The sequence below is a fragment of the Mus caroli genome, unplaced genomic scaffold, assembly GCF_978045245.1.
Source record: "Mus caroli unplaced genomic scaffold, Mus_caroli_1 scaffold_9, whole genome shotgun sequence".
In the NCBI taxonomy this organism is placed as follows: domain Eukaryota; kingdom Metazoa; phylum Chordata; class Mammalia; order Rodentia; family Muridae; genus Mus; species Mus caroli.
In genome coordinates this window covers 24,626,641-24,653,668 of record NW_028227264.1, presented here as the reverse complement: position 1 = coordinate 24,653,668, position 27,028 = coordinate 24,626,641, and the positions used below count along the sequence as shown (strand labels likewise).

The following is a 27,028-nucleotide window of genomic DNA, read 5'->3' as shown; positions in this document are numbered from 1 at the left end:
AAGAAATACAGAAGAGCACAGGTAAACAGATAGAAGCCCTTAAAGTGGAAACACAAAAATTCCCTAAAGAATTACAGGAAATCACAACCAAACAGATAAAGGAACAAAACCATCCAGGAACTAAAAATGGAAATAGAATCAATAAAGATATCACAAAAGGAGACAACCCTAGAGATAGAAAACTTAGGAAAGAGATCAGGAGTCATAGATGCAAGCATCACCAACAGAATGCAAGAGATAGAAGAGAGAATCTCAGGTGCAGAAGATACCATAGAAAACATTGACACAACAGTCAAAGAAAACACAAAATGCAAAAAACTCCTGACCCAAACCACCCAGGAAATTCATGACACAATGAGAAGACCAAACCTAAGGATAATAGGTATATAAGAGAGCTAAGATTCCCAACTTAAAGGGCCAGTAAGTATCTTCAACAAAATTTTAGAAGAAAATTTGCCTAACCTAAAGAAGAGATGTCCATAAATATGGAAGAATCCTAGAGAACTACAAATAGACTAGACCAGAAAAGAAATTCCTCCCATCACATATTAGTAAAACCACCAAATGCACAAAACAAAGAATATTAAAAGCAGTAAGGAAAAATGGTCAAGTAACATATAAAGGCAGACCTATCAGACTTCTCAACCAGAGGCTATGAAAGCTAGAAGATCCTAGGAAGATGTCATACAGACCCTAAGAGGACACAAATGCCACCCCAGGCTATCCCCAGCAAAACTCTCAACTACCATAGATGGAGAAACCAAGATATTTCATGACAAAAGCAAATTAACACTATATCTTTCCACAAATCCAACACTACAAAGAATAATAGATGGAAAATCCTAACACAAGGAGGGAAACTACACCCTAGAAAAAACAAGAAAGTAATCTTTCAACAAACCCAAAAGAAGATAGCCATACAAACATAATTCCACCTCTAACAACAAAAATAATGGGAAGTAACAATCACTTTTCCTTAATATCTCAATACCAATGGACTCAACCTGCCCCCCCCCAAAAGACATAGACTAACAGACTGGATATGTAACCAGGACCCAGTGTTTTTCTGCATACAGGAAATGCATCTCAGTGTCAAAGACAGACACTACCTCAGAGTAAAGGACTGGAAAACAATTTTCCAAGCAAATGGTCCCAAGAAACAAGCTGGCATAGCCATTCTAATATCGAAGAAAATCAAGTGTCAACCAAAAATTATCAAAAACGTAAGGACACTTCATACTCATCAAAGGGAAAAACTACCAAGATGAACTCTCAATTCTGAACATCTATGCTCCATATGCAAGGGCAACCACATTCATAAAAAAACTACTAAAGCTCAAAGCACACATTGCACCACACACAATAACAGTGGGAGACTTCAACACCCCACTCTCAGCAATGGACAGATCATGGAAACAAACTAAACAGAGACACAGTGAAACTAACAGAAGTTATGGACCAAATGGATTTAACAGATATCTATAGTACATTTCATCCTAAAACAAAAGAATATACCTTCTTCATAGTACCTCATGATACCTTCTCCAAAATTGACCATATAATTGGTCACAAAACAAACCCCAACAGATACAGGAAGATTAAAATAATCCTATGCATTCTATCAAATAACCATGGACTAAGGCTGGTCTTAAATAACAAAGAAAGCCCACACACACATGGAAGTTGAATAACACCCTACTCAATGATAACTTCATCAAGGAAGAAATATAGAAAGAAATTAAACACTTTAGAATTTAATGAAAACGAAGGCACAACATACCTAAACGTATGGGACACAATGAAAGCAGTGCTAAGAGAAAAACTCATAGTTCTGAGTGCCTCAAGAAAGAACCTGGAGAGCGCATACACTAGCAGTTTAACAGCACACCTGGAAGCTGTAGAGCAAAAAGAAGCAAATACACCCAAGAGGAATAGATGGTAGGAAATATTCAAACTTGAGGTGGAAATCAACCAAGTAGAAACAAAAAGAACTATACAAAAAAATCAACAAAACAAGGAGCGTGTTCTTTGAGAAAATCTTTTTTTTTTCTTTCCTTTCTTTCTTTTGTTTTTTGTTCTTTCTTTCTTTCTTCCTTTTGTTCTTTCTTTCTTTCTTTCTTTTGTTCTTTCTCTTTTTCTTTTGTTCTTTTTTTGGTTTTTATCAAATATAGTCTAACAGGAGTCAAACTGAAAAATGAAACTTCAGTTAAGAAAATGTTTCCATCAGATTGTGTAGTAGGCAAAAGATCATTGAGTGTTTTCTTGACTGATGATTTACTATTGCAAGTGCCGTCCCTGAACAGCTGGAATAAGAAATCAGGCTGCACAAGATATTAATTCTATTCCTCATAACCTCTTTTTCACTGCCTGCCTTCAAGTTAGTGTTTTATTTCCTGTCCTGACTACCATTCATAATGTACATATAAAATGAAATAAACTATTTCCTCTCCAAGAAAAAGAATACTCCTTCTTTCCTTTTCTTTATTTCTTTCATTATTTTGTTCTTTCCTCCCTGTTTTTCTTTTCTACTTACTTCTTCCTGGAATAGATCAAATACATGGACTGTTTTGTGAGGAGAGATTATCTACCCTCTAACTAATGCTAGAGAGGAGTAGGCAGGACTCTCTTGCCACCAAAGAGTAGCAAAGAACAAAAATGAACAACTCTTGCTCTGCCTTAGGGTGTCTGTTATCTGGTGTTAGTTTTTGTCATGAAAGCCATATGTATATGTAATTCCATATAATACATTTCAAAAGATGGAAAAAAAAGAAAGTTTGAAAGCTTACTGATATACAAAGTTTCAAAGAAAGAAAGGAAAGAAAGAAAGAAAGAAAGAAAGAAAGAAAGAAAGAAAGAAAGGAAGGAGGGAAGGAAGGAAGAAAGGAAGGAAGAAAGGATATGAAATGCTTGGAAGCCTGGATATGTGAGATAATGTATACTTTCATAGTTTATGGTATATGCATAAGCTGCAATCTCTATTAAGATTTTTCATGATATGTTCTATGTGTTATCCATTACTATGTACACAGTCCATTAACTAACCTGTATTTTTTAGAACAATCCCCCCCATTAAAACTATAAAGATATACCAATCTATATAAAAAAGTAGCAGCCATTTGCATTTTTATGTTTGGTGAAATATACCCAATATTCTATTGGGTAATAGAATAAAATTCAAAATCACTTAGAATGGGACTTAGAATTGACAAAGTGCCTCCAACATAAGCCCAAGGAGCTGAGTTTAGATCTTTTATATAGCAGCCTGTGCCTATAGCTCCAGAGACTGGGTGCAGAGACAGGCAGATCCCTGCATCACCTCAGGTAGTCAGCAAGATGCATCCTTGAGTTCTCTGTGCTAGAGCTTACAGTGACGGACCCTGTGTCAAACATAAAATGGAGAGAGTCTCAGGAGGACATTTGTTGCCAACACATGCACAAGTACATGTGTATATACACATCTACTTGCAGATATGCCCTTACCCACATAGATATGTACATAGATACAACACACATAAGAGCAAACACTCACACTGTTTCATTGCAATCTCTATTAAGATGTTTCATTGACACACTCACACTCTCATACTCACACATACACACATACACACACATTCACACACACTCACATACATATTCACAACACTCATATATACTCATACACACACAATCACACATACACTCATACTTTCACACACTTACACACATACACTCATACACTCACACATATACACACATATTCACACCACACACTCACACATTTACACTCTTACACCTACATACATATTTACAAAACTCAGACCCACTCACATACATCTTCACTCCACTTACCCTCAGACACAATCATAATACACTCACATTTTTACACACCTATACACAACTACATACATATTCATACTGTTCCCACACATACATATTCACACCACTCACATACACTCACACACATACTCACAGTCACATGTTTACTCACATACTCATACACAGATACATATATAATCACAACACTCTCATACACTTAACACACATTGACACACACACACACACACACACACACAATAATTCAGATAAGAGAAAACTAAGAACAAAATCATCAACATAGTGGTTAACAATCACACAGGATTTCCATGTGCCCGGGGGCAGTTAAAAGCCAAGTCTTTTCTATCTGATTTCACAGAAGCCCAAGTTCTTGTTACAATGTTGATTCTTAGTACCTCTGGTGGCCCACGCCTCTAATCCCAGCAGAGGCGGGTGGATTCCTGAGTTCGAGGCCAGCCTGGTCTACAAAGTGAGTTCCAGGACAGCCAGGGCTATACAGAGAAACCCTGTCTCGAAAAACAAAAACAAAACAAAACAAAACAAAACAAAAAACAAAAAAAAAACCAAACAAACAAAAAAAAGAGATGATGCATTCCAAACAAACTTCTTGTTGAGGCCAAGGCTGCTGCTCATGACCCTCCCTTTGAGTAGTGAGAAACTGCAATTTGGAAAAGGCCAGATTGCTTGCCCAGAAGTCTGTAGCTGGGATTTATTTCACGTACGCTGTTGCTGGTGTTCAGCTGTATTACCTAATATGTGCATCATGGTTGGGATGAACATAGGTGTTGTTTCAGGTAGATAGGCAGGAAACTGGCCGTGAGCATATAGAGGAACAGAGCCAACGAGCTGAGGAACATGTGGCAGAGGGAACTGAAAAGGCAGGTATAGTGGGAGCATGGTAAAGGGGTAGGCGGTAAGATTAGGAAAATAAGATATGAACTTAGCACTCACCCCGGGCAATTAAGAACCATGGTTTCTGTAATCAACGACACAGTCCTGTCACAGCCCAACCTGTTAGGTATATCAGAGTTACACTTTAAAATTTGTGTTTATTTTATATGTGTGTATGTATGTATTTGCATATATGTATGTGTACCACATACATTCCTGAGCCCAGGGAGGTCATAAGAGGTATTAGATATCATGGAATTGTAGTTTCGGATGGTTTCAAGCCACCATGCTGTTGCTGGAAATGGAAATGGAGTCATCTGCAAGACCAATAAATGCTCTTAATTGCTGAGGAATCCCTTCAGTCCAACTTTCAACTACACTATGCTGTCTATGGTTCCTTGAGTAGGCAAGTTAATGTCTTACTCCAGTCTGGCTGCTATCAGAAAAATCACCAGGGCTCTCTAGCTTAAAATTGAAATAAATGTATAGCATACAGTCTAGGGGGACAGAGAGTAGACAATCCAATATCAAGGTGCTAGAGAATTGATGACTGGTAAAGGCATGTTTGCTGGCTCACAAACTTATCTCTTTGCCTTGTCTCTTTCATAGGGGCACTGGCCACATTTATGAGGTTTTTATTGCAGGCTCTCATCACCTCCCAAAGGACTTACCTCCAAATATTAACACATTGAAGTATTTTTATCCACTTTCTTTCAAATTTTTATTAGATATTTTCTTCATTTACGTTTCAAATGCTTTCCCAAAAGTCCCCTATACTCTCCTCCCCCACCCCTGCTTCCCTACCCACCCACTCCCACTTCTTGGCCCTGGCATTCCCCTGTACTGGAGCATATAAAGTTTGCAAGACCAAGGGGCCTCTCTTTCCAATGATGGCCAACTAGGCCATCTTGGGCTACATATGCAGCTAGAGACACAAGCTCTGGGGCTACTGGTTAGTTCATATTGTTGTTCCACCTATATAGGCTTGCACACCCCTTCAGCTCCTTGGATACTTTCTCTAGCTCCTCCATTAGGGGACCTGTGTTCCATCCAATAGATGACTGTGAGCATCCACTTCTGTATTTGCCAGGCACTGGCATAGCCTCACACATTGAAGTATTGAACCTGGACTTGTGAGCACTTGGAAACACAAGTGCTAAGACCACAGCACTGTGCTGACTCTGACTCCTGCGCATTTCATTGATGAACATGAAACCCATGGAATCAAAGGGCAAAGACTTACAGTCTGCTCTGCACATCTTGGAAAACCTCGTGAATATAAACTATTATTAGTATTCATTCGAAGAACAGATAAAGGCCAGAAACCAACACTGTAATTGTTTCCATCAACATGTAGGGATAAGGAGGATTGGAAGGATATGAATGATTTTGAAGTAAAAACAAAATAATAGGCAAAGGTAAACTCCATACGAAGGCGCTGGCAGTGACGATTTTCCTCATCTAGGCTAGAAATGAGTTTCACATAGCTTTGAGACAAGCTGTAAGTTCCACAGAGAAGTTATTCTGTTCCCACCTTATGAAATAGTCCACTAGGTTCCTTCTTTCAGGTGATAATTTATTATCTTCCTTCACTACCTCCTCCTCCTCCTTGAAAAGTGTTTTCTCTAAATTCCCCTAAAAATCCTACCTTTTGAAGCCTACATTTCTGCCTCCCTAAAGAATGTTTATGCTCACAACATAGCTATTTCTATATACTCCAAATATACTTCTAGTTTATTCTGGCACATTAGATGACAATAGCACACATCCTACACAAGCATTGTCCTGAAGATGGATATCCCACTTTGCTTTAGCAGTTCTTTTAATTCTGTAGCAACTATCACGTTGCTTTTCTTTGCCTGGATGACTCTCTCAAATGGGAAGGAAAATGACCTACATGTGCTCTATATTGAAGAATTTTTAAGAGTTGACCAGGTAAATTAGATTGTTGTCTAGCTGAACTGTCAGTATCATATACTGTGTTTGTGAGCCATTTGTTCAGACAGCTCAGAAGAAATAAGAATACACAGTAGAGAAGGATTTTACCCAGACACTGTTGTAATCTTTTTCTTCACATTCCACAGACAAAGAAGGAGGCTCTTGAAGGTAGCAAACGGCAAATAGAGAACACTTTAAAGGAGGGCAATGACATCCTTGATGAAGCCAATCGACTCTTAGGCGAAATCAACTCAGTCATAGATGTAAGTATTCAATCGGGTCGGAATTAAGAGAAAGAAGATAATGACAGAGTTCCCTCATATGCTGGCAACAAACTCAACAACAGAAACAAGAGCCTTGATTTGTTTTTGTGTGAGCATATATTATTGAAGTTAATGTTGTGGACATACCTATCTATTGGCAACAGTTCTCTTACTAGAACTGGCCTTTGGGATACTTGGGGTTTTTTTTTGTTTGGTTGGTTGGTTTTTTTGTTTTTGTTTTGTTTTTTGTTTTTTGTTTTTTGTTTTTTTACTGTGGTGACCAGGTCATTCTTTGTTCCTAGCTTAATTCTCACCATCTGTCATTACCTCCTTTAACAGTAGTTAAAAGAGAAATAAAAATCTGTAAATAAACCTTTGATGTTGTGTCTCATGCATGGTGATGTGCAAGAATAGGGACACAAATAATCTAAAAGGTCCTAATGATCATCACTTCTTCATTCATTGCTATTTGAAGTAACCTTACAAAAAATAATAGACATTTCAGTGTAATTTAGCTCCATGCAATTCTGTTTTTCTAGTAAATAACAGCTTTTATTCTCTATTGTCTTTGCTGGTAGATTAAAAGTTTTCTAAAGACCCGGGCGTGGTGGCACACGCCTTTAATCCCAGCACTTGGGAGGCAGAGGCAGGTGGATTTCTGAGTTTGAGGCCAGTCTGGTCTACAAAGTGAGTTCCAGGTCAGCCAGGGCTATACAGAGAAACCCTGTCTCGAAAAACCAAAAAAAAAAAAAAAAAAAAAAAAAAAAAAGAAAGTTTTCTAAAGGCAAAACTCTAGCCATATGTGAATGTATTTCCTAGAGAAATTAACAAGTTTAAGGACCCTGGATTGCTCTTGATGCTCTCTCTTCTCTCTCCATATCAGTATGTCGATGACATTAAAACTAAGTTGCCACCAATGTCTGAGGAGCTGAGTGACAAAATAGATGACCTCGCCCAGGAAATAAAGGACAGAAGGCTTGCTGAGAAGGTGTTCCAGGCTGAGAGCCACGCTGCTCAGCTGAATGACTCGTCTGCTGTGCTTGATGGGTATGGCATTTGTTGTTGGAAATGTCTGCCTAGCTTGACACTCATCCAAAAGCTTAGACAAGCAGAAAGGGTGGAAAATCACTTTCAAGTCTTGATTTCTGTAATTATGAACAAAAGAGCCGCATGGCTTTTCTGTGGAAGATCCTAATTAGGAGAATATAGGCAAAGAACTCTGAAAAATCATCACAAGTCCTAGTTAAAAGTGAACTCAACTATGCCTGCTAGGAAATGAACACAGCCTCAGGCTACCCATAGAACACTGTGTTCTTTTCTCTATTAGAAAGCACAGGGGTTGTCCTATTATCATTTTAAATAATACACCAACTCATTCTGCTGCAAATTTTAATTTTATATTTCTAACAGAACCTAATCGTTTCATTGTTTAAAAGTGCCTCTGACTGTATAGCCTTATGCATACCCTTTCAGTCTCATTGCTCCAGTAAGAAACTACATACACTTATCTGAAATGACTATTTAGAGCTGACGGTGCACACCTGTGCACTTGGAAAATGATCACAGGGAGACACAAGTTCAAGATCAGCCTCAACTACAGAGTACTTACAGCCACAGCCAACCTGGGCTATAAGAAACCCCATCAAAAAAAAAAAAAAAAAGAAATGAAGTAAATAACAGTTCACTATAGTTGGGATTACCCCCTTGGGTCAGAGAAAGGAAGCTGGAGAACAGGGTTGTTCATTAAACAATGTTCTAGCTATGATTCACTTCCCCCAGTTTAGGGGGTTCTCAACCTTCCCAATGCTGTGACCCATATTGTGGTGACCACTGACCATAAAATTACTTCATTGCTACTTCATAACTATAATTTTGCTACTCTTACAAACCATAGTATAAATATCTGGAATGCAGGATTTATCTTCTTCCATGTGACTCCTGAGAAAGGACTATTTGACACCCCTGCCCAAAAGGGTCATGACCCATAGACTGAGAACCACTGTTTTATGCTTTTGTGACTGGCACAAAAAACAAAACAAACAAAAACAACAACAACAACAAAAACAGCAACAACAGCAAGACAAACACAACAAAAGCAAAAACAAAACCACAAAAACTATTCATCCTAGGAATAATTTTCCAAAATAAATCTATTTAATATGCATTACATGCAAGTCTGTGTTCTCATCTTTGATAATCATTGATGTAGAAAGAAAGAATTACTGTTTGAAAACTTGGCAACCCAGGCACAATTAGGTTTTCTTTTCTACAAACATTTCCCAATCTAGAGCAAAGAGTAATAGATGAACCAGTGGTCAGTAATCAGCAGACCCAGGTTCCAAATATTCCATGAGGGATGTGTTAGTCATGATTTGATTTTTTTCTGTGATCTCTTTATGCTTTCTGGGAAGTCTGCCTACTCTGAGAAGACATTGTAAAATTCATATGATTAATGGGATACAAGTGCTCACAAGTAACAGGAAGTACTGTTGTCCTGCACACACTTGCTTGGTCACATGATTACATGGGCTTTTACAGGCTATCAAGATATTTAAGATATATTGGTGGGGGCTACGAAGGTGGCTTGGTGCCGGAAGATGCTTGCCACCGAGCCTGAATTCAATCTCTAATAATATGAGTTCAGTCCATAAAACCCACAAGGTAGGAGATAACTGACTCTATCAAGCTGTGCACATGTGCATGTCTGTGTTTGTATACACACACACACACATGCATGAAGAGAGAAGGAGGAGGATGAGAAGAAGAAAGAGAAACTAAATAGATGTAAAAAAAAATTTAAAGACATGTTGGCTATACTTCACAGCATGCCTTGAGGAATATAAGTTTCAATGGAAAACATACAGTTCAATACAATCAGTAGACACCTCACTAGGGTTCGGAATTATTCTCGTTATATTGGCCATAAGCCCTTTGAAGCTGGATTTATGACTTGACTGTTCTTTATTTGAGTGTTAATTCCTCTAACGTTCTTTTCTCGATTTAATCTGACAGAATCCTGGATGAAGCTAAGAACATCTCTTTCAATGCCACGGCAGCCTTCAGAGCTTACAGTAATATTAAAGACTATATTGATGAAGCTGAGAAAGTGGCCAGAGAAGCCAAAGAGCTTGCCCAAGGGGCTACAAAACTGGTAAGAAACATGGAAGCATGTACTAACAGTGAAAGCTGAATCATTTTTTTTCACTGTACACTGAACATGTCACCCATTCCCATCCCTCCTACTTCACATCCCTCCCCTCTCCCATTGTCTTCTTTGTTCCCAGATAATCGCAATTCAACTTTAACTTCATATGTATATATAGGATTTATATATCACTATAAAAAACCTAGATGCTGAGAATCATGGAAACATACATTTGTCTTTCTTGCACTGGCTTGATTCACTTACTGTCTTTCTATTTTCTCACTGACATCTTAGCTTCATTCTTCTTTGTGTCTGAAAATTTTCTCTGTGTACAAGCCCACATTTCTTTATCAGTTCTTCTGGTGAGCTCTTTGGTTGGCTCTAAGTTGATAGCTTTTTAAATTGCAATTTTCAAACTTAAATGAGATATGAAAAACATAGTAAACTAGAATAATTGTCTTGAATCATTATTGAAAATTTCATAAAGTTTCAGCCAAGTTATTCTCTCTCTATAGCCACGGCAGTCATGTACTACTTAATATTGTCCAACTTCAGACATCACTGCTCACTCTCAAGTAGATTTTTGTTGCAGCTCACAAAATTAGAGTAAGCAAATAGAAGGCTCAAGTCCACACGGAATTGACTCTGAAATGTATCCTGAAAAGAACACTTCTTTCAGTCACCATTGTTTTGATTTATATGAAGTTCAATTGTCAAGTGCACCTTTTTTTTTTCTTTTAGAGTTTTCTTTTATTTTTTTTCTTTTATTAGATATTCTCATTATTTACATTTAAAATGTTATCCCCTTTCCAGGTAACCCCTCCATAAGCCCCTATCCCATTGACCCTCCTCCTGTCTCTATGAGTGTACTACATCACTCACCCACCCAGTCCTGCCTTCCTGCCCTGGCATTCCCCTACACTGGGGCATCAAATACCCTCAGGCCCAAGGACCACTCCTTCCACTGATGTCCAACAGGGCCATCCTCTGCCACATATGCAACCAGAGCCATGGGTCCCTCCATGTGTACTCTTTGGTTGGTGATCCAGTCGAGGGGAGCTCCGGGGTTCTGGCCAGTTGACACTGTTGCTCTCCCCCATTGGGCTACAAACCCCCTGAGCTCCTTCAGTCCCTTCTCCAACTCCTCCATTGAGGACCCCATATTCAGTACAATGGTTGGCTGCAAGCATCTACCTCTGTATTTTTTTAATATCTGGCAGAGCCTCTCAGGAAACAGCCATTTCAGACTCATGTCAGCAAGCACTTCCCAGCATCTGCAATAATATCTGGGTTTGACAACTGTATATGGGATGGATCCCCAGGTGGGGCAGTCTCTGGCTGGCCTTTCCTTCTGTTTCTGCTCTTTACTTTGTCTCCATATTTCCTCCTTCTAAGTAATTTGTTCCCCCTTCTAAGAAGCACTGAAGTGTTCACACTTTGGTCTTCCTTCTTCTCGAGATTCATATGGTCTGTAAATGTTATCTTGGATATGTCAAACTTTTGGGCTAATATCCACTTGTCAGTGAGTGCATATCATGAGTATTCTTTTGTGACTGTTTTGCCTCACTCAGGATGATATTTTCTAGATCCATCCATTTGCCTGCAAATTTCATGAAGCCATTGTTTTTAATAGCTGAGTAGTACTCCATTGTGTAAATGTACCACATTTTCTGTATCCATTCCTCTGTTGAGGGACATCTGGTTGTTTCTAGCTTCTGACTATTATAAATAAGGCTGCCATGAACATAGTGGACCATGTATCCATAGTACATGTTGGAGCAACTTTTATATTAATCCTGCCAATCCACAAGCATGGGAGATCTTTCCATCTTCTGAGGTCTTCTTTGATTTCTTTCTTCAAAGACTTGAAGTCTTGTAGTACAGATCTTTCACTTGTTTGCTTAGGGTCACACCAAGGTATTTTATATTATTTGTGACTATTGTGAAGGGTGTTGTTTCCCTAATTTCTTTCTCAGTCTGTTTATCCTTTGAATAGAGGAAGGCCATTGATTTGTTTGAGTTAAGTTTATTATCCAGCTATTTTGTTGAAGTTTGTATCAGGTTTAGGAGTTCTCTGGTATAATTTTGGTAGTCACTTAAGTATACTATCATATCATCTGCAAATAGTGATATTTTGACTTTTTCCGTTTGAATATATAACCCTTTGACTTCCTTTTTATCTAATTGCTCTAGCTAGAACTTCAAGTGCTATATTGAATAGATAGGGAGAGGGTGGGCAGCCTTGTCTAGTCCCTGATTTAAGAGGAATTGTTTCAAGTTTTTCTCCATTTAGTTTGATGTTGGCTACTTGTTTGCTATATATTGCTTTTGCTGTATTTAACTATAGACCTTGAATTCCTCATCTTTCCAAGACTTTAACGTGAAAGAATATTGAATTTTTTCAAATGCTTTCTCAGCATCTAATGAAATGATCATGAGGTTTTTTTTTTCCTTTGAGTTTGTTTATGTAGTTGATTACATTGATGGATTTCCCTATATTGAACTATCTCTGCATCCCTGGGATAATCATTTTGATATATTCTTGGATTCGGTTTGTGAGAATTTTATTGAGTATTTTTGCGTCGATATTCAAATGGGAAATTGGTCTGAAATTCTCTTTCTTTGTTGGTTCTTTGTGTGGTTTTGGTATTCACAAAATTGTGGCTTCATACAATGAATTGGGTATTGTTTCTTCTGTTTCTATATTGTAGAATAATTTGAAGACTATTGGTATTAAGTCTTCATTGACAGTCTAATAAAATTCTGCACTAAACTCATCTGGTCCTGTACTTTTTTGGTTGGGAGACATTTAATGACTATTTCTATTTCTTTAGGGGTTATAGGACTGTTTAGATGGTTTATCTGAAGCTGATTTAATTTGGTACCTGGTATCTGTCTAGTAAGTTGTCCATATCATACTGATTTTCCAGGGTTTTTTTTTTTCTATAGGCTTTTTTTGTTTGTTTGGTTGGTTGGTTGTTTTTTGAGACAGGGTTTCTCTGTGTAGCTCTGACTGTCCTGGAACTCACTTTGTAGACCAGGCTGGCCTGGAACTCAGAAATCCGCCTGCCTCTGCCTCCCAAGTGCTGGGATTAAAGGCATGTGATTAAAGGTGTGTGCCACCACCGCCCGGTGACTACAGGCTTTTGTGCTAGGATCTGATGATTTTTTTTAATTTACTCAGTTTCTGTTGTTATACCTCCATTTTTATTTCTAATTTTGTTAATTTGGATACCATCTATGTGTCCTCTGGTTAGTCTGGCTAAGGGTTTATCTATCTTGTTGATTTTGTCAAAGAACCAGCTCCTGGTTTTATTGATTTTGGGTTTTTGTTTTTTTTTTTTTTTTTTTTTTTTGTATACTTCTTTTTGTTTCTAGTTGGTTTCTAGAACAGCCATGAGTTTTTTTTTTTTTTTTTTTTTTTTCCTACCATCTACTCCTCTTAGGTGTATTTGCTTCTTTTTGTTCTAGAGCATTCAGGTATGCTGTTAAACTACTAGTATATGCTCTCTTCAGTTTCTTTTTGGAGGCACTCAGAGCTATGAGTTTTCCTCCCAGCACTGCTTTCATTTGTGTCCCGTAAGTTTGAGTATGTTGTACCTTAATTTTCATTAAATTCTAAAAAGTGTTTAATTTCTTTCTTAATTTCTTCCTTGACCAAATTATCGTTGAGTGGGGCATTGTTTGGCTTCCATGTGTATGTGGGCTTTCTGTTTTTGTTGTTATTGAAGACCAGCCTTAGTCCATGGTGATCTGATAGAATGCATGGGATAATTTCAATCTTCTTGTCTCTGTTGAAGATTGTTTTGTAAATGATTATATGGTCAGTTTTAGAGAAAGTTCTGAGAAGAAGGTATATTGTATTGCTTTAGGATGAAATGTTTTATAAATATCTGTTAAGTCCATTTGGCTCATAACTTCTGTTAGTTCCAGTGTGTCTCTATTTAGTTTCTGTTTCCATGATCTGTTCATTGATGAGAGTGGGGTATTGAAATCTCCCACTATTATTGTGTGGGATGCAATGTGTGCTTTGCACTTTAATAAAGTTTCTTTTATGAATGAGGTTGTCCTTGCATTTGGAGCATAGATGTTCAGAATTGAGTGTTCATCTTGGAAGATTTTTCCTTTGATGAGCATGAAGTGTTCTTCCTACTTTTTTTGCGATAACTTCAGTTGAAAGTTGATTCTTTTTTTAATATTAGAATGGCTACTCCAGTTTCTTTCTTGGGACCATATGCTTGGAAATTTTTTTCCAACCTTTTACTCTGAGGTAGTGTCAGTCTTTGTCACTGAGGTGTGTTTCCTGAATGCAGCAAAATTCTGGGTACTATTTAAATATCCAGTCTGTTAGTCTATGTCTTTAGGGGAGGAGGGTTGAGTCCATTGATGTTAAAAGATATTAAGGAAAAGTGATTGTTACTTCCCATTATTTTTGTTGTTAGAGGTGGAACTATGTTTGTGTGGCTATCTTCTTTTGGGGTTGTTGAAAGATTACTTTCTTACTTTTTCTAGAGTATAGTTTCCCTCCTTGTGGTAGTGTTTTCCATCTAAATCCTTTGTAGGACTGAAGTTATGGAGAGATATTGTGTAACTTTGGTTTTGTCATGGAATGTCTTGGTTTCTCTATCTATGGTAATTGAGAGTTTTGCTGAGTATAGTAGCCTGGGCTCTCATTTGGTGTTTTGATTATTATATGACAGGAGGAATTTCTTTTCTGGTCCAGTCTATTTGTAGTTCTGTAGGCTTTTTGTATGTTCATGGGCATCTCTTTCTTTAGGTTAGGGAAGTTTTCTTCCATAATTTTGTTGAAGATGTTTTCTGGCCCTTTAAGTTGGGAATCTTCGACCTTTTCTATACCTGTTATCCTTCAGTTTTGTCTTCTCATTATGTCCTGGATTTCCCAGATATTTAGGGTTAGGACCTTTTTGCATTTTGCATTTTCTTTGACTTTATGTCAATGTTTTCTATGGTATCTTCTGCACCTGAGATTCTCTCTTCTAGTTCTTGTATTCTGTTGATGATGCTTGTATATATGACTCCTGATGTCTTTCCTATGTTTTCTAACTCCAGAGTTGTCTCCCTGTGTGATTTCTTTATTGTTTCTATTTCCATTTTTAGATCTTAGTTGGTTTTGTTCAATTCCTTCACTGGTTTGATTGTGTTTTCCTGTAATTTTTTAAAGGGTTTTTTTATTTCCTCTTTAAGGGCTTCTAGTAGTTTACCTATGTTCTCCTATATTTCTTTAATGTAGTTATTTATGTCGTTCTTAAAGTCCTCTATTATCATTATGAGAAGTGATTTTAGATTTGAATCTTACTTTTCCAATGTGATGGTGTATCCAGGACTTGTTATGGTGGGAGAATTGGGTTCTGATGATGGGTTACTACCTTAGTTTCTGTTGCTTGTGTTATTTCCCTTGCCTCCCGCCATCTGATTATCTCCAGTGCTACCTGCCCTCGATATATCTAACTGGAACATGTCCTTCCTATGATCCTGGTTGTGTCAGAACTTCTCAGAGTTCAGCTGACTCTGGGATTCTGGGATTCTGGGATCATGTGATCCTGAAATCCTGGGTGTGTCAGAGCTGCTGGGAGTCAAGCTGCCTCTGAGACACTGAGATCCTGGTTTGATCATGCTCCTGGGATCCTGGAATCTTGGGATCCTGTGGTACTGGACATGATAGAGTGCCTGGGAATGGAGCTTCTACTGGATGCTGTGGGACTGGCTGTGGAGTTAGTGCCCAAGGTCTTCTCAGGGTGCCTCTGATCCTGTTGTCCTGGGCATGTTAGAGTACCTGGGAGTGGAGCCTCCTCTGGGTGTTATGGGACTGGCTGTGGAGTTCACTCCCAAAGTCTCCTTACGGCACTGGTACAGATTGAAAGGGATTTCCAACATTTTTTCAGACATAGTATTTTGATTTTGTAATTGGCAATGCTATCTATGAACATTATTTCACATAAGCATGCTCTCAATATGACAAAAATATGTATAGTAACCTGTAAGATTTATTGAAAATTCTGCCCTAGTCCTAAACAAAATTTTGTATAATGATGTTTTATGCAAATAAAGTTAACAATTCAAGCAGCATATTTTAAAGCTAAGCTCTCTAACATAATAAAAGCATAATAATGTGATACAATCATGCTGAAGACAGTAGGAAAATATTTCTTTTCTCTAATTAAACTATTTTGTTTCTATAAGAGCAGAAAACACATACATAATCAAATCATTGCAATTTGTAACATACAACAGTCTTACATCTGAGTGGTGATGTTCAACTGGTGTTGTGTCTTTTATCAGAATCTACAATGCAAAGTGCAGATTTCGTGTGTCAAGGCTGCAGCAATGATGTGCAGAGTGCAAGTGATGCCAGGCACACCTGGGATTCACATTTACACAGTCAGTGCACCTTCAGAAACATTTTAATGCTCTCCCATTTCTAGTGGCCCTCACATTCTATAAATCACAGTTTGTGAAGCAGAAAGAAAGTATAGTTTTGAATAAGAACCTGGGACCATAGCCTAGCCATATTGACAACCAGAATAGCCATCACAATGTGATCAGATGGAAAATCTTCAATCTATGCCACAAAAGGCAAGACAGACAGGAATGGAAACCATTACATTCATGTGAACATATGTCTATATGTGCATATGTCTATATGTGATGAAAATATGATAGAATTTAGTTAGTTCGAGTACATAAGTCAGAACAGCTTTCACTTGTTGTCATCAATAATTCTAGAAATTTCAAAGCCTGGATTCATGTTAGTTCTGTGTCTTACATCCACTGTGCCAGGGTCAGTCTTTGTCTTCCTTACAGCTAACACCATACTTCACAGAATGAAGAGCTGTCCTGTCAGAGAGGGAGAATAACATTCCAGCTCTCCTCTCACCATAGGATGAATGACCTGAGCACATGTGGAGTAGAGAAAGCACTGACCAGAATTGGATAGCACTCCAATCTAGCCATAAGGAAGACTGGGAATAAAGAACGCACAAAAAAACTGTCAAGAACAAACAGGCTATAACACAAGTTGTCCTTATAATTAAGTGCAAAGTGAATAAAATGTTCAGCCAGGTTAGAATGATTTTCATATTGGATTAAAAATGTAAGAACTTACACAAAATACCACTGACCTGTGAGGATATGGAAACATTGGAAATGAAAGATCAGATAAATCTGGGAAACTGATTTTTAAAAATGTAGGAACAGACTGTTCATAGCAACAATCACAGTTAGCATAGAGTCTTCTGGATTCTGCCTGTGCCCTGGAGCTGACCTTACAAAGCTCTCCATACCCAAATCCCACTGGGAGAGAGCTAGTTTCCCAGGAGTTCTGACACATCTTTTGAGCACAGGTAAGACCACTTCTGCTCAAATTCCTAGCCCAAGAGGGACCAGCCCAAAGTCATCAGCACACAGGAACCAAGAAACAGCCAATGACAGGATCCTTCTGGAGTCCATCTGCTTCCAGAGCTGACCCTGTGCCATAGCTCTCCATACCCAAATTCTGCCAGAACAGAGCTGATCTCCCAGGAGTGCTGACACATGGGCTTACAGGACAGACAAGCCACAGTCAAAGACAGCAAGACCAGCTAACACCACAGATAACTGAATGGAGAGGCAAGTACAAGAACATAAGCAACAGAAACCAAGGCTACTTGGCATCATCAAAACTCAGTTCTCCCACCACTCCATGGATACCCCCAACGCACTGGAAAAGCAAGACTCTGATTTAAAGTCCTATCTCCTGAAGATGATAAAGGACTCTAAGAAAAACAGGAGAACACTGGTAAACAGGTAGAAGCCCTTAAAGAGGAAACAGAAAAATTCCTTGAAGAATTGCAGGAAAACACAACCAAACAGGAAAAGGAGTTGAACAAGACCATCCACAAAAATGGAAATAGAAGCAATAAAGAAATCACACAGAGAGACAACCCTGGAGTTAGAAAACCAAGGAAAGACATCAGAAGTCATAGAATCAGTCCTCTCCAACAGAATACAAGAGCTAGAAGAGAAAATCTCGGTGCAGAAAATACCATTAGAAAACATTGACATAACAGTCAAAGAAAATGCAAAATGCAAAAATCTCCTAACCCAAAACATCCAGGAAATTCAGGACACAATGAGAAGACCAAACCCAAAGATAATAGGTATAGAAGAGAGTGAAGATTCCCAACTTAAAGAGCCAGTAAATATCTTCAACAAAATGATAGAAGAAAACTTCCCTAACCTAAAGAAAGAGATGTCCAAGAAACCTACATGGGAAAAAGAGGGAAAGAATCAGGTATGGGAGCAGATGGAAGAGATGTACAGAGGGTCAGAAAATTGAACAGAGATTATAACAATGAGGCATGGGGAACTGGGTTAGCAACCAGAAAGTCCCTGATGCCAGGAAAGCAAGAACCACCCAGAACCCCACGGTGATGACCTTAGCTGAAATATCCCACAAAAGGAAGGGAGAACCTGTTGAGACCATATCCAGAGGTTAGACATGGCGCCCCGGTTAAGGAATGGGGCCAACCACCCACCTCCAAAACTTCAACCCAGAATTGCTCCTGTATAAAGGAAATGCAGGGACAAAGAGTGGAACAGAGACTGAAGGAAAGGCCATCCAGAGACTGCCCCACCTGGGGATCCATCCCACATGCAGACACCAAACCCAGACACTATTGCTGATGCCAAGAAATGCTTGCTGATAGGAACTTGATACAGCTCTCTCCTGAAAGGCTCTGCCTGATCCTGACCATTACAGATGTGGATGCTCACAGCCAACCATCAGACTGAGCACATGGACCCCAATGGAGGAGTTAGGGACTGAAGGACCTGATGCCATTATCTGGCATCAATGAGAGGGTAGGGCCTTGGTTCAGTGAAGGCTTGATCCCCAGAGTAGAGGAATGCTAGGGCAATGGGGCAGGAGTTGGTAGGTGGGTAGGGTGTACCCTGATAGAAGCAGGGTAAGGGATAGGGGGTTTGCAGAGGGGAACTGGGAAAGGGGATAACATTTGAAATGTAAACAAATAAAATATACTTTTTTTAAAAGAAGTACCTTAGATAGGATGAATAAATGCCCTCTTGGAACCTTGTAACAATCAGAGAATGAATTGATGCCTTATTAATTAAAATCCTCACAGAACCTAACCACAACAACAAAAGGACCATGAAGCAGAGCATGAAGAATGTACCAGAAGAACATGATGACCTGAAGACATCTAGGCTGTAGAATATCATCATGGACTATAAAAATAGGAACAGACAAAAATGTCATATAACTGTCCACGGACAAGCTCAACAGGAGATGGTTCAGAACACTGGCTGCCCCTGCACCCACATGGTAGATCACAACTGCCTAGAACTCCAGGCCCAGATGATCTTAGGGCTACTTCTGGCCTCCATAGGTACAAGGCACACACAGGATGTCCACATGAACATTTACGCATATAAGAGACAAGTGAATATAAGTTCAAAATTTAAAACACACTTAAAAATATTTTAAGAGTCAAAGGATATAGAATAATTGAAAACCACCAAATACTTAGCCCAGAAAGAGTAACTTAATTATGGAGTGAAAATAAACTGGTAATTACTGAAAGATGTGAAAAGATCGAAATGAAAACTAATTAAATCTAAGGTTCCTTTCATTCAAGGCACTTAAAAAGCAAAAGAAGAAATAAAAACAAAAACTGAAATTAATGGCATAGAAAAAAACATTAGAATTAACAAAATAGAAAGCTGATTCTCAGACAAATGGGCAGCACATCAACAGAGAAGGCAGAGCGTGTTAGGCAAACACAGGAGCAGGATTGGGAATAAAAAGCCCATAGCTACTAGAGACCGTGCACATTCACAACAGAATGTGAATACACTAGCATCCCATGGCAGCTATAGTCTTTAAATCCTCAAATGAAGTGGAAAGTAAGTCTAGAGCAAAATTATCTCTAAAGTAAAATCGTCAACTTCCAAAGAATTTCATCAAGTGAAGTAATTCAGTGGTTCACAATTTATCTCCAGCCAAATGTTAAAGTCTACCATTAATTCAAGGACCCCACAAATAAAACTTCCCAAAGCACAGGAAAAGAAGGCAAGGGTCCCCAGCTTATTCTATAAAACTGAAAAAAAAAAAAAAGTCTTGAGTGCAAAACTCAAGGGCTAACAATAATGTCTATTGTTGTTTTTAAGGTTTATTTTCAAGTTTCTGTTGTGCACGTGCATGCATCCCTGTGAAGAGTGCTGTATATGTGCAGGTGCCTACAGAAGCCATAAAGGGGTGTTCTGGAGCTGCAGTTGCAAGGAGCTTGCCAGCTGCCTAGCTATGGGTGCTGGGAACCAAACACCAGGCCTCTGCAAGAGCAGAGTGTATTGACATTTCAGCCACTTTTCCAACTTTTCTAAGAGTGCCTGCCTGCCTGCCTCCCTGCCTGCCTGCCTCCCTGCCCCCTGTCTCCTCCCATCCCTTTTTTGCATATAGGACAATCCTTTTGATAGACATGAGGAAGTTTATATAAAACATTATCAAATGGTTTGAACCAGTGAGGACTTAGGACTCTGGAAGTTCCTGTTTCTGATATGAAGACCCAAAGTGCAGATGCCTACATTTCTCTTCTCTTCTGTATGCTTGAAAAATCATCTAGTTAAATGTTTTAATTAAAATGAAAATGAGGAGGAAAATATTAAGACATGCCTATAAGATTGGTTTTTCATTTTTTTGTTTGTTTTTGTTTTGTTTTGTTCTTTTCTCTTATTTTGGATTTGGAAAGTAAGACTAAAATGGGTCTGAAAGCAGTTTCTCCACTTCCTGTAGGCTCATGATACATGCATGTTTGGATGTCTGTGCCTTTTAAACGGGGGACTGATGATTTCATGTTACAATCCCCAGAATTCAGACTCCTCACTCTGAGATCACACCCTGAAGAACAATGACTTCTAGATCTTGTAAAAATGTTTCTTCATTTATCCTGCAGATGTAGGTTTCATTCATGCTTGCATGGGTGTCATAGGTTTAATTCCTACTGTGATGAGTGAGTTATGCTTCACTTACTGTACATGGTTCCCCAGGTTTTTATTACCCAAGGTTGGAGCATACACTGTCTGTATCCTTTGCCATATGATGTTTCAGTGATGCAGTCATCCTAACAGCTTGTTCACTTCGAGGAACATGGCAGTGGATCCTACTTGTGTAGGGTGATGTGAGATGGTATAGATCTCTACCCACAATTGTTCTAAGTAGGAAGGAATATTTTCTTACCATCCCGTTTGCTTTCCTTAAAGGACATCCTCTGTTCTTCCTCCAGAGGGTAGGGGGGGCACTCTGCAGGAAGTGATGATAGACAGCAGAGAGGTATCTTTCTGTAATCATGGCAGACTCTGAACCTTGACCTCCCTGCTTATTCCTAGGTGCCTTTGTGTTCCAGATTCTGTGGATTTATACCCTGCTTCATTCTCCTCTGTATGTGAAGTATAAGAAATAACTGTAGAAAATGAAGGAAAAAATACCCATAGAGCCATATTAGTAAAGGTAGAGAAAGGTGTCCATCATGTAGGTGAAAATTTTCTCTACTGAGATGGTGGCCTCTCTGATCTTCTCCACAGATCTCCATCCTACTTCTAATTCCCCAGTGACTTGGCCTCCAGTCTCAGTACTATCTTATAAAGAATGACTAGTCCTTTGGTGAATATTCAAATTTTGCTTGAGTAACATATATATAAAATATATACTTCTTACTCTATATTTTACTTTAGCCATTGGAAAAATATTTGGTGGCCTCCAACAGTTTATTAGTTATGGTCTGAAGTAGGAAAAACACCCTGCTTAACTATATACACGTGACTTTTTTCTTGGCCTAGGATGGAAGCTTCCAGTGCTATCCCAGCATCTACATTTCCCAGGTAGATCTGGAGAGGTCTAAGATTCTCTCTTCTCCTTGTTGTAAAGCACCTACTTGGTGGCTTCTCCCTCTGCATTTTATGCCTGATAAAGACAAATGTTTAATTTCTACTTTTCTTTCCCCAGAACACAATGTCTCCAGATTTAAAATTAAAGCTGTCATCAAGCTCCCTTAGTGAACAGAAACTTGAATAACCAAAAATTACCCTGAGTCTTTTCTTTATTCTACGCAGTATTCTCCGATGTTCATATAAGTGGTACCTTGTATATAGTTAATGACTATTAAAGACCAGTTGTCCCTCCTATGCCTTGTATACAATTAGTGCCTACTAAACACTGGATACCCTTTCCATGTCCAGACAAAGACAAGAGAACTAGAAACCTACAGTAATTATGATACAGACATTAAGAATTAATAAAACATTATATTGACACAGATATAGGGAAGTTGAACAGAGAAGACAACTAACTCTCTAACTCTCTCTCTCTCTCTCTCTCTCTCTCTCTCTCTCTCTCTCTCTCTCTCTCTCTCTCTCTCTCTCTCTCCCCTGTAGGTTAAGGTCCCATTTAAATATCTGTGTGAACATAAATGTTTTGTAGGATGTTTATTAATTAGGTTCAAATGGTATGCTTGAAACTTACATTAGAAGAAAACATTATTGGGTAAGATTTTACGAATTAGATTTCTGTCTTTTGTTATCCAGGCAGTAATCTGTCACTAGGATTTTCTTTCCCAGAACATGGTTCAGTTTGGGTTGTCCTTTGCCTGTCAAAGTTTTTATAGCACATGCAGTTATTAGAACATATGACTTAGCTTGTAAGTTTCTTTATTTTTAATTGGCACACTCAAACTTGTTAACATAACAAACATTTTTCGTACAATTCTAGTAAATGTGAAGTAATAGTTTGTGGCCTTGTTTTGCATTTCTATGGTGGTTAATGATATTGTGAATGCTTTATATTAAAATCCATTATCCTTCCTCCTCTTCAGAGTCACTCCTCACTTCTTTGTTTGTTTTTATTTGTATTTTCTCATTATTTGGATTTCTGAGCTCCTTTATTCAGGAGTTAGTGTATGGCTTATAAATATTTCTTCCCATTCAATAAGCAATTCTGTTAATTTCTTCCTTTTCTACACAGAAGATTTGTAGTTTCATGTACTCTCCATTGTCTATCTTATTTTTTTTTGACAATTGTGTTTTTTCTGACATATCTTAAAAAGAGAAACACATGACCATGTGTGTGGCATTCTTCCTTTGTTTCCTGTAGTTGTTTTATAACTCATTCATCTCTGTTTAAATTTATAATCTCCAATTAGTTCATTCTCTGTTAGTGAAATGAAGTAGCCAAGGCTAAGGAATATATAAAGAAATGAGTTTTATTTGGTTCACAACTTTGGAGGCCGAAATTCGAGCATTAGATGGTAACATTAGTACAATGTTCTAAAGCGCAGTGAACGGATGGCATCTCAGGGAGAGCAAGCGTAAGAGAATGAAACCATGTGATAAAGACAAAGGAAAGTGAGGACTGAGGAGGTTTATTCTCTTACATCAATCAGCCTCTAGTGAGAACTTGCTGAATCCCACAATTAAATGCCAGCTCTTTCTGAAGCAGCATTTTGATAACTGTTCAATTCTTTCTTTTTATATTTTACTGTTAATTTGTTAACAATTTCAAACATGCATATTATGCATGGGGTCCTCATCTCCTACTTGTCTGACTTAATCTTAATACTGCTATATAGAACAGCCTTCCCAGGCCTGAGTCCCTGCCAGGCACACCATATAAGATCCTTTGTGAATCTACTCTGCATTGACTTTTCTGCATGAGGTGAGGTAGGGCCTACTCTCACTGTTTGCATATGGATATCTAGTTATCGCAAGTTTATTCTTGCAGATATTTGTATGGGCTCATTTCTGAGACTACAATACTCTATTGATGTATGTTTAAATTTTCACTCTGGGATCTTGCTACTTTGACTACTATTGCTTTGAATATATTTTGAAGTCAAGGAATGTGATGACTTCAAGTTTATTTTTTGTTCAGGATTTTTTTAAGTTATTTAAGGGGATCAATCATATCCATGAAAAACTCTGGTATTATTTTCTATACCTGTGAAAAATGTCATTGGAAATATAGAATGATATTCAAAGTGTATATCAGCCTTGGCAATATGGTTTTTCATTCTCCTAGCCTAAGACAGCAGGATATCTCCTGCTAACTTTATATTTTTAATTTTGTTTTATCAATATTTTATGGCTTTTAGTATATAGATCTTTCACTTTTGTATTAGTCAGGTTTCTCTAGAGTTACAGAACTTATAGAATGTCTCTCTATATTGAGGGAATTTATCGTGATGACTTACAGTCTGTAGTTCAACTAACCCAACAATGAGCATCTGCAGATGGGAAGTCCAAAAATCTAGTTGTTGCTCAGTCCCACAAGGCTAGTTGTTTCAGCTGGTCTTCTGCAGAAGTGGGTTCTAACAGATGTGCTGGCAAGTAAGGGCAGTCAAAGAAGAGTCGTTATGTAGGCCTCCAGTAGAAGGTGTGGCCCAGATTAAAGGTGTGTACCACCATGCCTGGATCTGGGACTCAGAGGGCTCAGAGATCTCCTTACCTTAGTCTCCTAGGATTAAAGGCGTGTACTACTTTACCTGTTTTTAAGATTTTCATGGTCACTGTGCCTCAAGATATCCATGCCAAGATCCAGGCAAAAACTTGTGTCTTCCAGCCTCAAGATCTGGATCATAGGTGAACCCTCCAATTCTGGATTGTAGTTCATTTCAGATAGAGTCAAGTTGACAACCAGGAATAGCCATTACAACTTGGCTAAATTTATTCCTAAGGATTTATTTCATTTTCCTCCTATTTTATTTCTTTATGTCTTAGTAAGTAGAATTGGTTTGGGATTTTGATTTCTTCATTTGTTCATTTTGTTTTCTTTTTATTGCCTTTTCAGATAGGTTATTATGACAGATAGGTTATTATCGAGAAGTGCCCTGATTTTGAAAAATGTTTTAATTCACCTACATTTTATCATATGAAGCATGATGTTTGGAAGTTCGTATGCATTGTTGAATGACAAAATCTAGGTAAAAATAAAAGCTTTACCTCACAGTGTTACTGCCTTGTGGTAAAAGCAGCTAATGTCAATTCTTTGCACAGTATCTCAAGAGGGTAAAGCAGGCTACCTTCAACTACAGTTCCCTGTGGACAGTGGAGGTCTCATCCCTGCTGTGGGATGTAATTGTATCCTTTAACCTACATCTTCTCACTGGTCTTTAACCACAGCTCTAATAATAACCAATCTACCTCTGTGAGGCCAACACTAGATGTCACACAGTGGTGAGATCATGTGGATTTTGTCTTTTTGCACCTGGCTGATCTCTCTAAGGCAGTAACCAATATGTTCACTCATTCTGTCATTCCTTAGTTTTTAATGGGTGTGTAGCATTCCATTGGACACAAAACATACCGGTTTCCTTGGGTAGATTTAGTGCCTTTCACTTTAGATCTTAATTTTTAGTAGACTTAATGTTTACTCTGTAATTATAGATGATCATTCATTCCCAGTATCAAGGAAGTTATGGTATGTATAATAGATTCATTTATAAAGTACTTGTTTATTTGACATATTAATCATGTTTATATTTTCATTGTTTTAGTAATATTAAATTTATTTTTGTTGAGAATCTACTAAAATTAATGAATAAATAGTACTATTAAACATATAGGATATATAAAGTGAATGAAATTCTTCTCTGTGATCAAATCAGGAATAAACATTTTTTATTACTTGTCTTGCTAATAAAAAAATAATGGTTTCCTGAATATTCCCTATAGAATCTCATTTCCTTTATTTTATTCTGTTCCTCCTGGTGTTATTTTCTCATGTGTTATTTTCTTTCATGTTACTCCTATCCCTAATAATTTATCTTCTACTTTATACATCTCTGGGATCCAGGGTGGCAGGAATCTTTTGATTCACTATAAGACATTGAATCAATGTGAGTCATGCAGTTATGTGATTAAACATTAAAGCCTGGCTAATGAGTATTTGTTTAGAAATATGGGCACATTATGTTCAATATTTAAATTTTCTTTTTATAACTGGGTAAAATTACACAACTCAAAAACATCAGGAAGGTGACTCTAGAGTATTTTCTACAGAAATAATATTGTAAGTCCAAATACTGTATGACTTCGGCCATGATGTGTATACTATTCATTAGGCACTTCTTCTTGTTTTTATTTTCCATCTTTATTCCCTAAAAAGTAACATAACAGTCCCTCAAATAGTAATTGGGTATTTATAAATTTACGAATTAATATTTATGACCATGTAATGTTGGTGAGAAAATCATGGGAACCTACACTTGATGTTACAGTTCAATATGACATCGAAACTGGTGACCAGCACGTTGTTCCTCTTCATTGCTGAGTTCACATCATAACTGAGAACTCAACATTTCCCATATCAGCAACTACAAAAAAATGTTAGAGAGGATCTAAGATGCACAGTTATACTGAGTCTGCATGTGAAAACCATCTTCATTATACCACCAGGATCTCACTCATTTTCTTCATACACAATATACACACTTAAGTCAATGACTAAATAATTATCTATTGGAAGCAGAAAAGCCAGTGATTTTTCATGACCCGACACTGGGTGTATTTAAAAAGTGATAGCATCAAATGCTGCCAAGGTCCAGCCAGCCTAGTGCCTGTCCTGTGACAGTAAACCTCTGCCACTCAGAGGCCCTAAATTGATCATGGCTATCACAGTGGGATCAAAGAAAAACAATTCTTATGTATTTTCATGTTTTTATATTTTTGGACATTTGACAAAATATTTATCAGATTCTTTCATATTTTAAGTGCCCTCTGGTTGTCTTTGTGTTCTCAGCAAGCTAAAAAGTCAACCATGAACTTAGATTCCCAGAAGCAAGCCTTGGGACTTTCTGCTGACTCTGCATGCTTTCAGTCTTCCACAAGGACTCACTCAGTCCCTGTATCATTCTAGAATGTACGATTGGTGCCTTAATCAGCTACTGATCAACTTGATCTACTTGATCTACTTCCT

General features: G+C 38.0%; 1 protein-coding gene across 4 annotated transcripts in view; it reads left to right on the top strand.

The window, feature by feature from the left end:
• The window catches only part of Lama2 (laminin subunit alpha 2), a 621,901-nt gene that overhangs the window by 495,037 nt on the left and 99,836 nt on the right, over positions 1-27,028 (top strand). For all 4 annotated transcript variants that reach the window (XM_085842707.1, XM_085842706.1, XM_085842705.1 and 1 more), the window contains 3 exons: positions 6,789-6,905; positions 7,789-7,952; positions 9,918-10,056. In XM_085842707.1, the coding sequence (XP_085698833.1) occupies positions 6,789-6,905; positions 7,789-7,952; positions 9,918-10,056 (420 nt within the window). The remainder of the gene's footprint in view (positions 1-6,788; positions 6,906-7,788; positions 7,953-9,917; positions 10,057-27,028) is intronic.